We start from the raw sequence: 12,225 nt of genomic DNA, 5'->3' as shown, positions 1-12,225 counted from the left end.
GACTTCCCTTCCTGTCTCCTTGCTCCTTCCCACCTCTCCCTCCTCCCTTCCCAAGTCAGTTCTCATCAAATGGGATGATTTCCATGCCCTGGAAAATTATTACTGTGACAGGGATTAAAATGCTGAGCTAAAGAGATGAAATTTAAGGGACAGCTGGGGAGTAATTTTGAGCAGGTAAGGGTGGGCTCCCTTGGTGGCAAGGTAAAGCCCCCCCCCCCCTTTTCTGCTACTAAGCAGTGTTTCCAGCATTTAGGGTACTAATGAAGGCTCATGCCCCCCTCCACCAGCCAGTCAGAAAAGGTCAAAGTGTGAAATTCCACACCTGTGGAACCAGAATGTTTACCTGGTTTTTGAACCCAGACTAGTCCCCTCCAGAGCATCTCTACCTTTGGTCAAGCAAGGAAATGCTCCAGGATTTCCCAGTCTGGCTCCGTTCTGGATTGGAGAGCAGGGGAGAAAGAGAAGGACGATACAAACCCCTAGGAACCAAGGAACCACGCAGACACACCAGATGACAGAAGGAGGGTTGGAAGGAACCGGGAAAGATGGCTGAAACCCTTGGCTTCTGGCTGGGTGGGAGGCACCACCTAAGAGGTGTCCCCGAGGCCGGCTAATCCCCGCTCCTGCGAGGAGGGGACTCCTTAAATCTCCACACCTGGACAGGAGTTAAAGCCGGCCCATCACGTTCTTTCTCTGATTAGGGCGTGAGGCGGAGCTGACGTCAGCATTTAGGGCGCTCCAGTGACTTCTGGGGTCACTACGTCCTCAGGACCGAGAGCGGGAAAGGAGGCGTCTCCCGACCGAGCATTCACCCCACTTCCAGCCGGGAACCAAGGTCGCGCCATCCTGGGGCGCTCGGAAGGGGAACGCCACCCCCCAAGTCCTCCGGGCCCGGGCTACGGCCGCGCCAGGGCGGCGACGCGGTGGCACGTGGAAGTCTCGCCGGGGGTTCCAGGGTTCTCCGCACCCCTTGCTTCCCGCAGTCCTGGGAACTCCGCGTCTTCTGCGTTGCGGGGCTGCGGACCCTGCGCCCGCACTTCCCGCTGCTCCGCTGCGCAGCCCCGGGGGAACCTGGGAGGAGCCGGGTGTGGCGGCGGTTCGGGGCGGGCTGTGACCAGCCGCACTCCCCGCAACACCGACCGAGCTCCGGGCGCGCTGGGGTCCGCACGGCGCGCGGAGAGGGTCCGGGGCCGCGGCTTTCCCGGAAGCAGGCGCGGGTCAGCGCGCATCCCCACGCGAGCCGGGGCTTCCGCCGCTGCGGGGGCGGCGGGCTAGGGCGCGGGGGCGTGTTGCCGGGGGCCGGGCGTAGACGGAGACGCGGGAGCCACGAGACGCATCACAAATGGGCTCCCGACGAGTCCCGCGTCGCCGCGGCCGCAGGGGAGGGAGGACCCCGCCCGCGGGGCAGGCGACCTCGTGCGGCGACCCGGGGGCGGCTCGGGGCGGCGTGGCTAGCGGGCGAGCGGCGTGCGCCGTGCACTTCCTGTTCAGCGCACGCGGCCTTCCACCGCCCCGCGCTCGCCGAGCCTGCGTCCCGGCCGCGCCGCCCCTCGCTGCCGGCTCCCTGTCCCCGGGACGCGGCGCGGCGGAGGGACGCAGCGGGCGCGCCCTCCGGCTGGCGGGGCCCCGCGAGCCGAGCCGCCGCCGGGACCCGGGCGCGCAGCCGAGCGGGAGCCCAATTGCCTGGGCGTTCGCGTTTGCGCCTCCCCCTCCCGCCTCCCCTCTCTCGCCCGGCGGGGGGACGGGCCGAGCTCCAGACTCCGGGCTGGTTCATTCTGCGGCCGAGGATTATATTTACATACAAACTGTCTCGCTCTCGCCAGACAGTCCGCTTGGGCGCAGGCAAGGAGGGTTGTTTCCCAGATTACTGTCCTTCCGTGCACCTGCCTTGCGGATTACCTCTGGGAATCCGTGGGAGGAGCTGAGAGGTGGAAAATGCTGCTTCGCTTCGCAAAAGGAAGAAAACTTTGTCACCCGGCGGGGGACCTCTGCCACGCGTAAGCCCGAGAGACACCAGAGCCTGTACGGCCTCTGGCTTTAATTTTGCATCGCTGAGCTCTAAGGAGGAAGAGGACACGTGAACTCCGCGCCCACGCCGACCGCCATCCGTCCCCGGCGGCGGCGGCCCGAGGTACCTGCGCCACCTTCCCTCCCCGCGGAAGTCCCCACGCGGTGTCTTCGGGGTGGACGGAGGATAATAAAGAGCTCGCGGCTGGAGGCCGGCAGCAGGGGCCGGGCCGGGAAGGAGAGGACCGCACTGCAGGAACTGGTCACCCGGAATTAACTTCTGGTGAAAGTTATGGGAAGCGCGGCCATGGACACCAAGAAGAAGAAAGACGTTTCCAGCCCCGGCGGGAGCGGCGGCAAAAAAATCCCCAGCCAGAAGAGGCGTTCGCTGCGAGTGCACATCCCGGTGAGTGCCCGCAGCGCGGTCCCCAGCTCCCCACCCTCGCGTCGCGGTCGACCCCGGCGCCGAAGCGGTTAACGCGGGACGCCCCGCGCGCGCCGTGCGTGCCCCTCCTGTCACTTCGGGCGCTCGGGGATGGGTGGCGGCGCAGGGTCGAGCTGGGCGGCCGAGCTAGGCTCCATCTCTCTCCCCAGCGGCTTGCGGCCGGGACTCGGCGACCGACTGCAGCGGGGGCGCGGGAGGGGGCGCGGGGCGCGGCTGGTGGCGGGCTGGGCGTTGCCCCGGATCCCGCCCGGTGCGGGTGCTGGGGGCGGTGCGTAGTGTTGTTTTGTTGAAAAGGACGGTGTGGACTGCACTCGGGAGAGGTGGAGCCGCGCGCGGCGGCCGGGGACGCAGGGGAGGGGCGGAGGGCGGGGACAGCAGGCGGGTGTATATTGGGGGGGCTGTGGATGTGTGCGGCTGTGTAGCTGTACCCCCGCCAATGGACCTTCCTCCTCCCCAATTCCCCTCGGGGTGTGCCGGGGCCCGGGGCGGGGAGCTGCTCTGCAGCCGCTCCTTTTGCCTGCTCCCTCCCTCCACCCCTGGGGAGCACATTTCGGGCTACCGGGGACTTGGGATTCGCTAACACATGCGGAGCTGCTGCGAACTTCAGCCCCGGCCACGCCGGCAGCCCGCGCCCGGACTTTGGCGACATCGATCGGTCTGCGGCTCGACTTTGTCCATCCCGGGCAGGGAGCGCCTCCATTCCGGGCAGGGAGCGCCGAGCGGGGTCTTGCGCCCACCCTAGGGTTTGCCTACCCAAGTAGCCCTGGCCTTCCCCAGCTTCCCTGTGGACAAGTCAGGTAGCAGGACGTGCAGCACGGCCCTTACCTGCACCCGAAAGAAACCCCCAACTGAGTCACGCCCCTGGCCTCCACCAACCCAGTGGATGTTTGTGCAAGCACACGTACGCGCAGATGCACGCGCCCAGACACATGCATACGCAAAGAGCAGAGGGCTCCAGAAAGAACGTGATTTTGTTCTCCCTGTGGGGATGACTGGTCCTAGGCACAGGGAGGGAGCGCAGGGTTGAGGCCTGCTGCAGACTGGGCAGGATTGGGGTGGGGCTGCTTGCCACTCACTTCCCTGGCAAACCCCACGAGGCCCCTTCCTTAAGCGTTTGTTGAAGGCAGCTCCTTTCCTTTGCCCACACTCGGATGGAGAAGGTCTGTGGGTGGTGGCGGGAGCCAGCCCTGCCTCTGCTGCTGAAAGCTCAGGGGGCAGGTAACCTGGTGCTCCGGGGCCAGCTGGGTGGTGACCCAAATATGCAGGAGTAAAAAGCCCATTTTAGAATGGATTATTCTTGTTTACATGGCTAACATGAGACTTTTTAGCTGTATTTGTAAATGAAAACTTAGACAAGGGTATTACCAGTCTCCCTGGAGCGCCCATCCATCCATTCAGTGAGCCCTTTACTACTCGCTTTCTCCCATCTGTCAGAGATAATTTGCTTTGCCTACCTGAGAGTGATGTTGAAATAAAATAAGTCATGGGAAAGCACTTGCAAATTTAAAGTATTATAAACACGTATGGCTATTGTGTTGACATCAGAGCAACTGGTTTTAAAAGAAGAGGCATGGAGGGGCGCCTGGGGAGCTCAGTGGGTTAAGCCTCTGCCTTCAGTCAAGCCCCACATGGAGCTCTCCTCAGCGGGGAGTCTGCTTCCCCCTCTCTCTGCCTCTCTGCCTGCTTGTGATCTCTGTCTGTCAAATAAATAAAATCTTTAAAAAGAGAGAGAGAGACATGGAGAAAAGAAAGGGACACTTGCCAGTGTCAGGTCGTATTGTACTGAGGCCAACTGTGCGCGCGGTGTGTCCTCGGAGTCACTGGAGAGTTGCTGCTAGTGGTTCGTGTGGGCCAAAATCCAGTGTGGCTAAGAGGCCACACTGTGAGAGCGGAAGGGCCATGATGGAGCTGGAATATCTGAAATATCTGACCCTTCTTGCTCGTTGGGCATGATTTAGGCTGCTTTAAACAACCTTCTGGCATGTTCCATCCCTTGCTGAAAGTGCTGTTCACTCACTTGTTCCACAGCATGCATGTAGTGCTCTGGTTGATGGTGAGATCTAGGGGAGCAAGAGAGGGGCTCTGTCTCCCTCCTTATAGGACTTGCTTTTGCCGGTGGGACCGGGAGGTCTTGTCACTGACCACCTAGTAACGACCTGTTGATCTGTGTTGATCTAGGTGAGAGCTGTGCTCTAGCTGGGAAAATAAGGTGTTCAGGTGAATGCTAGCCCATGTCCCAAGGGCATCAGATGACCGGTGCTGGTGGCACCTGCTTTCAGAGGGGACAGTGGGAGAGGTGACAGCGGACTGACGTGTTTGCAGAGACATCAGACCCAGAGCCAGTGGGCGGGACCGAGACACGTGTGAGAACCTGGGTCACTCCCGCCAGGGGACCAGCTTGAGCACCTCCATGAGCTGGGGGTTGGATGACTGCTTTCAGGCACAGCGCGGAGCCCCTTCTCGGGGAAGAAAGGGTTTGAGAATCAGCATTCTCAAAAACAGGCCGAGGCCCGATCAAGGAGGACTCTGAAACAAGGTTGCCAGGTGTAGCAAATAAAAATACTGAACGACCAGTTAAAGTAGGATTTTAGATAAACGATGGGTAACTTTCCGTGTATGGATGTCCCGTGGACCCTTTGGGAAAACGTACAGTAAAAAATCGCCCACTGTTAGCTGAGATCCCAATTGAACTGGGCGTCCTGCCTCTTACCTGGCAGGTCTACCCAGAAGGCAGCCTGAGGGAGTGAGGACTTCGTCCTAAAGGTGCCAGGAAGCTGCTGCGGACACAGCTGATGCCCTGCCCTTGCCCCCGTGGCTACCCAGTGTTCGTGGGGCCCTGCGGGACAGCTCGGCTCCCCGCCACCGCTGACCTCTGTGTTCTTGTCTTCAAGAGACCTCCTGGAGGGTGCCAGTTTGCTCAGCCCCAGTGCAGGCTGAGCAGGAGTGTGGGATTGGGGTTATGCCCTAAGGGGTGACCCGCAACCAAGGAGGGACGTGGGTGGGGTGGGCCCCCGGCCTCCCCACTCCCTGGTGCCATGTGTTCCACAGGAAGCCCCAGAGGGTCCCAGCGGTGTCCAGGCAGGGTTGCCCACACTGGTGTCCATTCATTAATATATGCTTAGTGGCTCATCAGGCTCTCCTGCCTAGGATAGACTGCTGAATCTTAAGTCATTGTCTTGCTCTCTTGGGGGGGGATCCAAATTAAGAAGCAGTTAAACTTGGGGCATCCAGGTTGCTCTGTCGTGAAGTGTCTGCCTTCAGCTCAGGTCATGATCTCAGGGTCTTGGGATCGAGCCCCGCATCGGGCTTCCTGCTCAGTGGAGAACCTGCTTCTCCCTGTCCCCTCCCCCTGCTTGTGCTCTCTCTCTCTCACTGTCTTTCTCTCTCTATGTCAAATAAATAAATAAAATATTTTTTAAAAAGCAGTTAAATGTGATGAAAGGGACATCAGGAGAGTTCACCTGGGAGCACACACAGGGCTTTGTAGAACGAGGGCTCGTGGGCAGGGGGCCAACTCAGTTGCCCTGGCAAATATCCAGAGATGAGGGTTTGAGGGGCTGAACGCAGGCCTGATAGGAGCAGACAAGGGAAGAGAGGCTTAAGGATGGGTGAGCGGTATGCCTGATGGCTGGGGAGGAGGACGAGGATTGGGTTAACCTCACGGCTTCAGGGTAGGTGGTATAAGGAAGCAGGGGAGAGGTGGGGAGTTCAGTCCCAGCCGTGCTGAGCCGAGTACGGCAGAGTCCTCAGTCACAGCCCCAGCTGATCCCTGATGTCCTGAAAACGTCATTTCCAAGGACATTTGGGATTCTGAGTGGTGGGTCCTGGGACACCAGCAGTCCCGTGAATGGGCAATTTGGTGGCGTCAAGTCCACCGGCAGGGAAGAGGCCTCCCGAGGTCTCCAGTGTGTCCACACAACTTGTCCATGCACTGAACTGGATCAAGTCTCATTTGGACACGATTGGCCTCTGTCTCTACCTCCGTATCTGGTGCATAAACAGAACTATGACCTAGAGTGTTCGGGGTTGGAACCACTGGAGACCTCCATCCCAGGCTTGGATCGTCTTAACCATCTTTACCCTCCTTGCTACCAAGAGCATCTGTCGTGCCCTGAGACACCAGAAAAGAGGGGTCCATTTTAGGGGAGGCCCTTGGGCCTGTGGGTTGTGACAGGTCTTGGGGACCTGGAATCACCCACTACATTAACTATGAATTGAATTTCATTGAAGGGAGAATGGTCACTGGGCCTAACGGAGGATGAGGCCCGACTTGGTGTTAGCCTCTTTCTTAGGTAGATGGAATCACCTTTCTGGGAAAACACTCTAGAGTCTTGTCAGGGGAAAGGGAAGGTGGGAGTCAGGAGAGAAGCGGCAGGGTGAGTGTGGACTCCTTCGGGGTTGCACTGGGCCGTAAAAGGAACAGGAGTGAGCCTTCTCTAGAACCCTGACAGCTTGGTGTCTCACCCTGCTTCTCTTCCCTTAGCCTTCATCCCGAATGTAAAGCAGGAATAACAATGAAAGTGGTGGGAATGGTTTTGGAAAATAACCCTGTAGAAGCCTCGCTGGGTGTGGCATTCTGCCAGAACTTTGCCAGAGACACCGTTGTTCTTTCCCTTTCTCAGAAGAAATCTCTTTCCTGTGAATGCTGAAGTCCGTGTATTGCAGGCATATGTTACTTGATGTCCGTCCCTCAGCATATTGTGGGTCTTTGGAACTGTTTACAAGCCAGTGATGGAGCAGGAGGCCACGGGGGAGTGGAGGGCTTCCAAGAAAAGGACCCTGCGCGAGCCTCTGGGGACAGAGTCAGGTGCCAAGAAGCTCGGCCTTGTGGCAGTGCCTCCATCTTACCACGGACAGAAGGCACTTTTCCCTGGGCCTCTCGGGAGAGGTGCTCCAGAAATCCTTCGCAGTCACTGTGGACAAACTAAAAATAGAGCCAGGAGAAGCTGGCTGGTCAGAGAAGGTTGTGGAGACACCACTTGGCTTGGACAGTCCTGTTGCTCGTGATGATTTTGACCGTGGAGTCCCCAGAGGGAAGCCTTGTGCTGCTTGAGGCCTGGGACCTCCCCTCCCCACCCCACTGGAGGTGGGCCTGGACCAGCATCCTCCATCACAGATCCACTCTGCTGAGAGACTCCAGAAGGGGGGGCACGGGCTGGCTGCAGGTGGGGGTGGGAGCTGTCCTGCTGCCCCTTGGGGCTGGAGGACCGAATGCCGAGAGTGCTCACTACCTTTGGTCCCATCACCAAAACAACCTGGACTGAGCCTCAGCGGAAGGTAAAAGGGATGCCATGCAGGACAGTGTGGGTATCAGTTTTGATCTTGGCCTTGACCTCGGTCAGTTTCTACCCCTTGAACAAGATTTTGCGGGGCAAGTGTTTCAAGCAGGGTCTTTCAAAGTGTGGGTCCTGGACCTGCTTAAGTCCAAGTACCCAGTGTGTGTTTGAGATCTGAAATTCCAAGTATCAGCCCAGACCTACTGAGTCAGAATCTCTGAAAGGTGGGGCCGTGGTTCCGTGTTTCTGATGAGTTCCCCAGGTACATCTCACACCTACAGTGGTTTAAAAACATTTGGTTTCCAAGTTCCCTGGTGTTGATGCTGCTCTGTTTCTTCTGCCATGTGAGCTGTTCCTTCCACCTGGCTGTCTGTTTAGGTATCCATTCAGCCATCTGTCCGTCCGTCCACCTACTCGTGTATCTGCCTTTCTGTCTACCCATCTAGCATCACCTACCACGTGCACCGTTTGTCATTGAGAAGAGGTGTCCTTGGCTACTGACCCTTGAACAGACAGGATACTGCTGACTTCCAAATAAAGACGAGAGCCTGCCTCAGCCCCCAGCCCAGGCAGCCCCTTGTGGGCCAGTCTGTTAGGCCCCACTGTCACGTTTCTTGATTCAGTCCTCTGGTGCATTGTGGGTGCCCTGAGCAGTATGATCTCGGGAGCTTCGGGCTTCCGATGCTGGAGGCCCCAGAACTGTCCTGTGGCACCAGGGTTTATCAGTGAGGATTGGATACATCTTGCCAGATGTGAGTACGGCGGACTGGTGAGCGGGCTTCCCGGAGTGTGGGCAGAGCACGTTGGCTGAGTGCCAGGAATGCGCCAGCCCAGCCCTCAGACTGGAGGGAACAGGTAGGAAGAGAATGGATTGAGAAGTCCCTTCCCTGCAGGCCGTCCCCTGCAGAGTGTGCGTGGATCTCCACGGAGCAGTTCTTGTGAAATGACCAGAGCGTGCACGAAACTCAGGGATTTGCTGAATCACTGTTCCGTGCCTCGGGGTGCCCACCTTAGTGCTGGGGTGTACCCTTCTCTTGTCCTCTTGTCCCCACTTTACAGTGGCCCCACTGAGAACAAGCACATGCCCCGTCCCACAGTTCGATGATGTGCCGGGAGCGGAATGTGATCTTCGTTCCAGCCTGGCCCGTGCTGCCCGGTTCCCACTCTAGTACCCGTTGGGAGAGGGCTTCAAGACCCTTGGGCAGAGCAGGTTTTGAATACTGCCTAGTGTCCTCATGCCCACTACTGATGCCGTGGACCATGATTTCTTGCAAAGGACGTCTCTGGCAGTCAGGTGGCAAAGCCAGAAGCTGCCACCCGACAGAGCTCGTGTGTTCAACATTGCGTCTTTCCACGTACCATGTTAGAATTCTCGTTGCCTGATAAGTATCTCTGCCTTGCCTGTTTTTTTTTTGGGGGGGGGGCTGCCCTCCTCTGGTGAGTCCCAGCTAAGCTATATTCTACGGCTCATCTCCAGCCAGCGGTTGCACTTCTGAGTGTCCTACCACTTGCTGGACGGGAGGGGCACGGGGGCACTTGGTACTTGCAAGCACCTTTCTGCCCGCTCAGACTTCATCCCGTGACTTCTGAGTCACTCTGTACCTGCTAAAACCATTCTGCAAACACGTGTGCTTTTCGATGATGCACACGGTGTTCGATGTTCCTTGACTATTTTCTTTTGCTTTTGCCGTTTTCTGTTTTGTTCAGCTCACAGCCAACGATGTTCTGTGTCTGGGCACCATTTCACTTTTACGGCTCAGGCTACCTACCGAGCTGGGCCGCGGACCCTCTTCAGAGCTGGGCCAGGATCCAGCGCTCTTTTCCCCGTTCTCCTCCAGCCACCCTCCCTCGGACCCTGAACGGTGAATACGGTCCACGCGAAGCACCAGACTCTCTCCTGCGTCTTTCAGGCCGGGGACTGACCCATCTTGAAATACCATGACACCAACCAAATGTTAGATGTTATCAAGTCTCCTGAAATGTACGACCAAGGCCGTTGAGATGCCAAGCAGGCCAGAGTTGAGGTGGAGCCCTTAATCGGCTTGGTTAGCGGACTGTGATCTTGCCCTGAGATGGGCAGAGGGGCCACGAGAGTCAGGCTGTGTCCCTGAGGCTCCACCACGGGGAACCCTTCGAGACCGCACTGCGTGGTGTGTGCATGGGAGCAGAGGAAGCCGCTGGGTCTTCCCTGCTTGCCCTCCAGCCAGTGTGGCCCGCAGCGGAATGGCTAATCCCAGTCTCACTCTCTCTCTCCCACTGCCTACTTGGAAAATAATTTGATCTCCATTCTTTTCCTTCCTATTGACAGGAAACTCTTCTCTGCCAGCTCACGGCTTGTCACAGACCAATCAGATATCATCCAGGCTTTGGGGCTTCTGCCAAGGCCTTTGTGTTTTAATATACTCTGACCTGACAGTGATGTTGCTGGTGAATGTACAAGAAAGACCAGTTTGCTCTTGGTAAACCCCTGGGGTCCAGGCCTTTTCCCATGAGGCCCAGGCTGTTGGAAGCCCTGCAGCTCTGTTACTCTCCTCCTGGGGAAGGGGGAGTCCCGAGGGGGCTGGGCCTGCTGCAGGGTGAAGCCCAGGGCAGCCCCAGAGTGGCCAGGGGTAAAGAGGTACGGGGTGGTGCACGCAGGGGAAGGACGCTACCCGGCCAGGGGAGAATTTTAGAAAGTGGGACACCAGCTCCTCCGTTTTGAAAGAAAAGGAGGGCTGGGGAATTGCTGGGAATCATATTTTTAGTTAGGCAGGGTTAAAGCTGGCTCTGGGAAACCAGTCACCTCATTGCGTCTGTTTTCCAAGTGAGGCTGTGGCCCAAGGATACAAAGATGAACAGGGTTATGGGTTGAATTATGTCCCCAAAAAGATATGTTGAAGTCCGGACCCCTGAAGTCAGAGCCTGTGAATGTGACCTTATTTGGAAATAGGGTCCACGTGCATGTAATTAGCCCAGTTAAGACGAGGCCATGAGGCTGGGCCCCGAGTCCAGGATGACTGACGCCCTTCGAGGGAGAGGACTGTGTGGGCGCAGACGCGGAGGGAAGGTCCGGTGAGGACAGAGACAGGAGCAGGGCAGCCACAACCCTGGAGCCCCTGAAAGCTGGAAGAGGCAAGAGTGGATCCTCCCTTAGAGGATTTTGGGGGAGCATGGCCCTGCAGACCCCTGCTGTCAGACTTCTGCCCTCCAGAAATGTGAGAGAATACAGCTCTGCTGTTTGGAGCCACCTTGCCTACAACACTGTGTTGTGGTGGCCTCAGGGACCGAACACAACAGGGTCTCTGCCTTCAAAGCATGCTGGGGCAGCAGACCAAGGACTGCCACTTGTGTTGTGGTAATCACATGAGCAGGCTCCTCGAGGGGCCAGGACACCCCAGCAGGGCCCTTGGGTGGGTAGTCCAAGGCCCGCAAATCTGTCTTACTTCCTGCTCTCCCCCTTCATTGGCTGCATTTCCCCCAGATCCGGGTCTGCATCCTGTCCCCTCTGTGACAGCTCCCCTCTGCTGGAAAGCCTAGCAGGGTGGGTGGGGCTGGGCCGGGCACCCAAAAAACAGGAGTAATGAGACCGGGGTGGCAGCTCTGGGATTCCGCTTGTCCAGAGCCCCTTCTCTCCGACCTAGAGTGGAGACAGCGGGAGAGGGAGTGGGTAGCCCAGCTCTGTCTCCTGCTCAGCTTCCAGAAGACTGGCAGCTCTCTGTTGGGCAGAGGGGAAGCCCTCCACCTTATTCCACACTGCCTTGCAGCATAGGCCGTGCACACAGCCTTTGGGTCATGGGCCTGAGGCCGTCATCACCTGGCCCCATTCTTGTCTACGCTAGGCATGTGGTGTAACCAAACAGCCCAGAGGTTCCTCCTCCAAATTCATTCGCCCCTCCATGAGTAGTTTCCTTCAGAGCAGTTGACTGATCAATATCACTGCTTATCCGATGCCATCGGGGATAGCATGGTTGTCATCAGATTTAGCTAATAGTCACGGAGTACTTGCTCTGTGGCAGGCGTGTCCTTTGTATAAGCCATCTCTTTATCTCAAAAATAAGCCTGTGAAATAGCTTTACTCTTATTAGCAGTGTTCCTAGCCTCACCACAGAGAAGGAACGTAGGCTGTCCGTGGCCTACAACTGTTCTAGCTCAACTCCCCTAGAAAACTCTCGGCTGTGTTTTAATTGGGTTTTTGATGTCTGTGCTTGGCCGCACCCCAGCTCTGGCTTCTGATGTCCCGTGTCCAGTCCAGGCAGTGTGAGGGTGGGAGGCAACACCACACAGAAGACAGAGCCCCTGGTCTGGCCTGCTGCCTTCCGGCGGTTTGCCCTTGGGCTTGACTAGGTCTCTTCTCCTGACGTGGCTACCACATTCTTTAATGAAGGTCATTGAAAGCAATTCTTTATCTTCTCATCTCAAAAATAAATAACCTGCCTTGTATAATTTCATCGGTCTTATTCTTTAGTTCTTTCTCATTTACTCTTTAATTAACGGAATCTTAGTATAAGCACTAAACCA

At 57.5% G+C, this 12,225-nt stretch overlaps 1 protein-coding gene across 3 annotated transcripts in view; it reads left to right on the top strand.

The window, feature by feature from the left end:
- Window positions 1-1,347: 1,347 nt before the first annotated feature.
- Window positions 1,348-12,225, top strand: part of PRKAG2 (protein kinase AMP-activated non-catalytic subunit gamma 2) — a 247,529-nt gene continuing 236,651 nt past the window's right edge. The window contains exon 1 of one of the 3 annotated variants that reach the window (XM_047694348.1): window positions 1,348-2,413. In XM_047694348.1, coding sequence (XP_047550304.1) covers window positions 2,300-2,413 — 114 coding nt within the window. In that variant the 5' untranslated portion in view covers window positions 1,348-2,299. The remainder of the gene's footprint in view (window positions 2,414-12,225) is intronic. The other 2 variants (XM_047694346.1, XM_047694345.1) reach the window with 2 other exon arrangements.

This window comes from Lutra lutra, chromosome 11 (assembly GCF_902655055.1).
Source record: "Lutra lutra chromosome 11, mLutLut1.2, whole genome shotgun sequence".
Taxonomy (NCBI): domain Eukaryota; kingdom Metazoa; phylum Chordata; class Mammalia; order Carnivora; family Mustelidae; genus Lutra; species Lutra lutra.
Note: the sequence above shows the minus strand (reverse complement) of the source record. Positions and strands in the feature narration are given on the sequence as shown.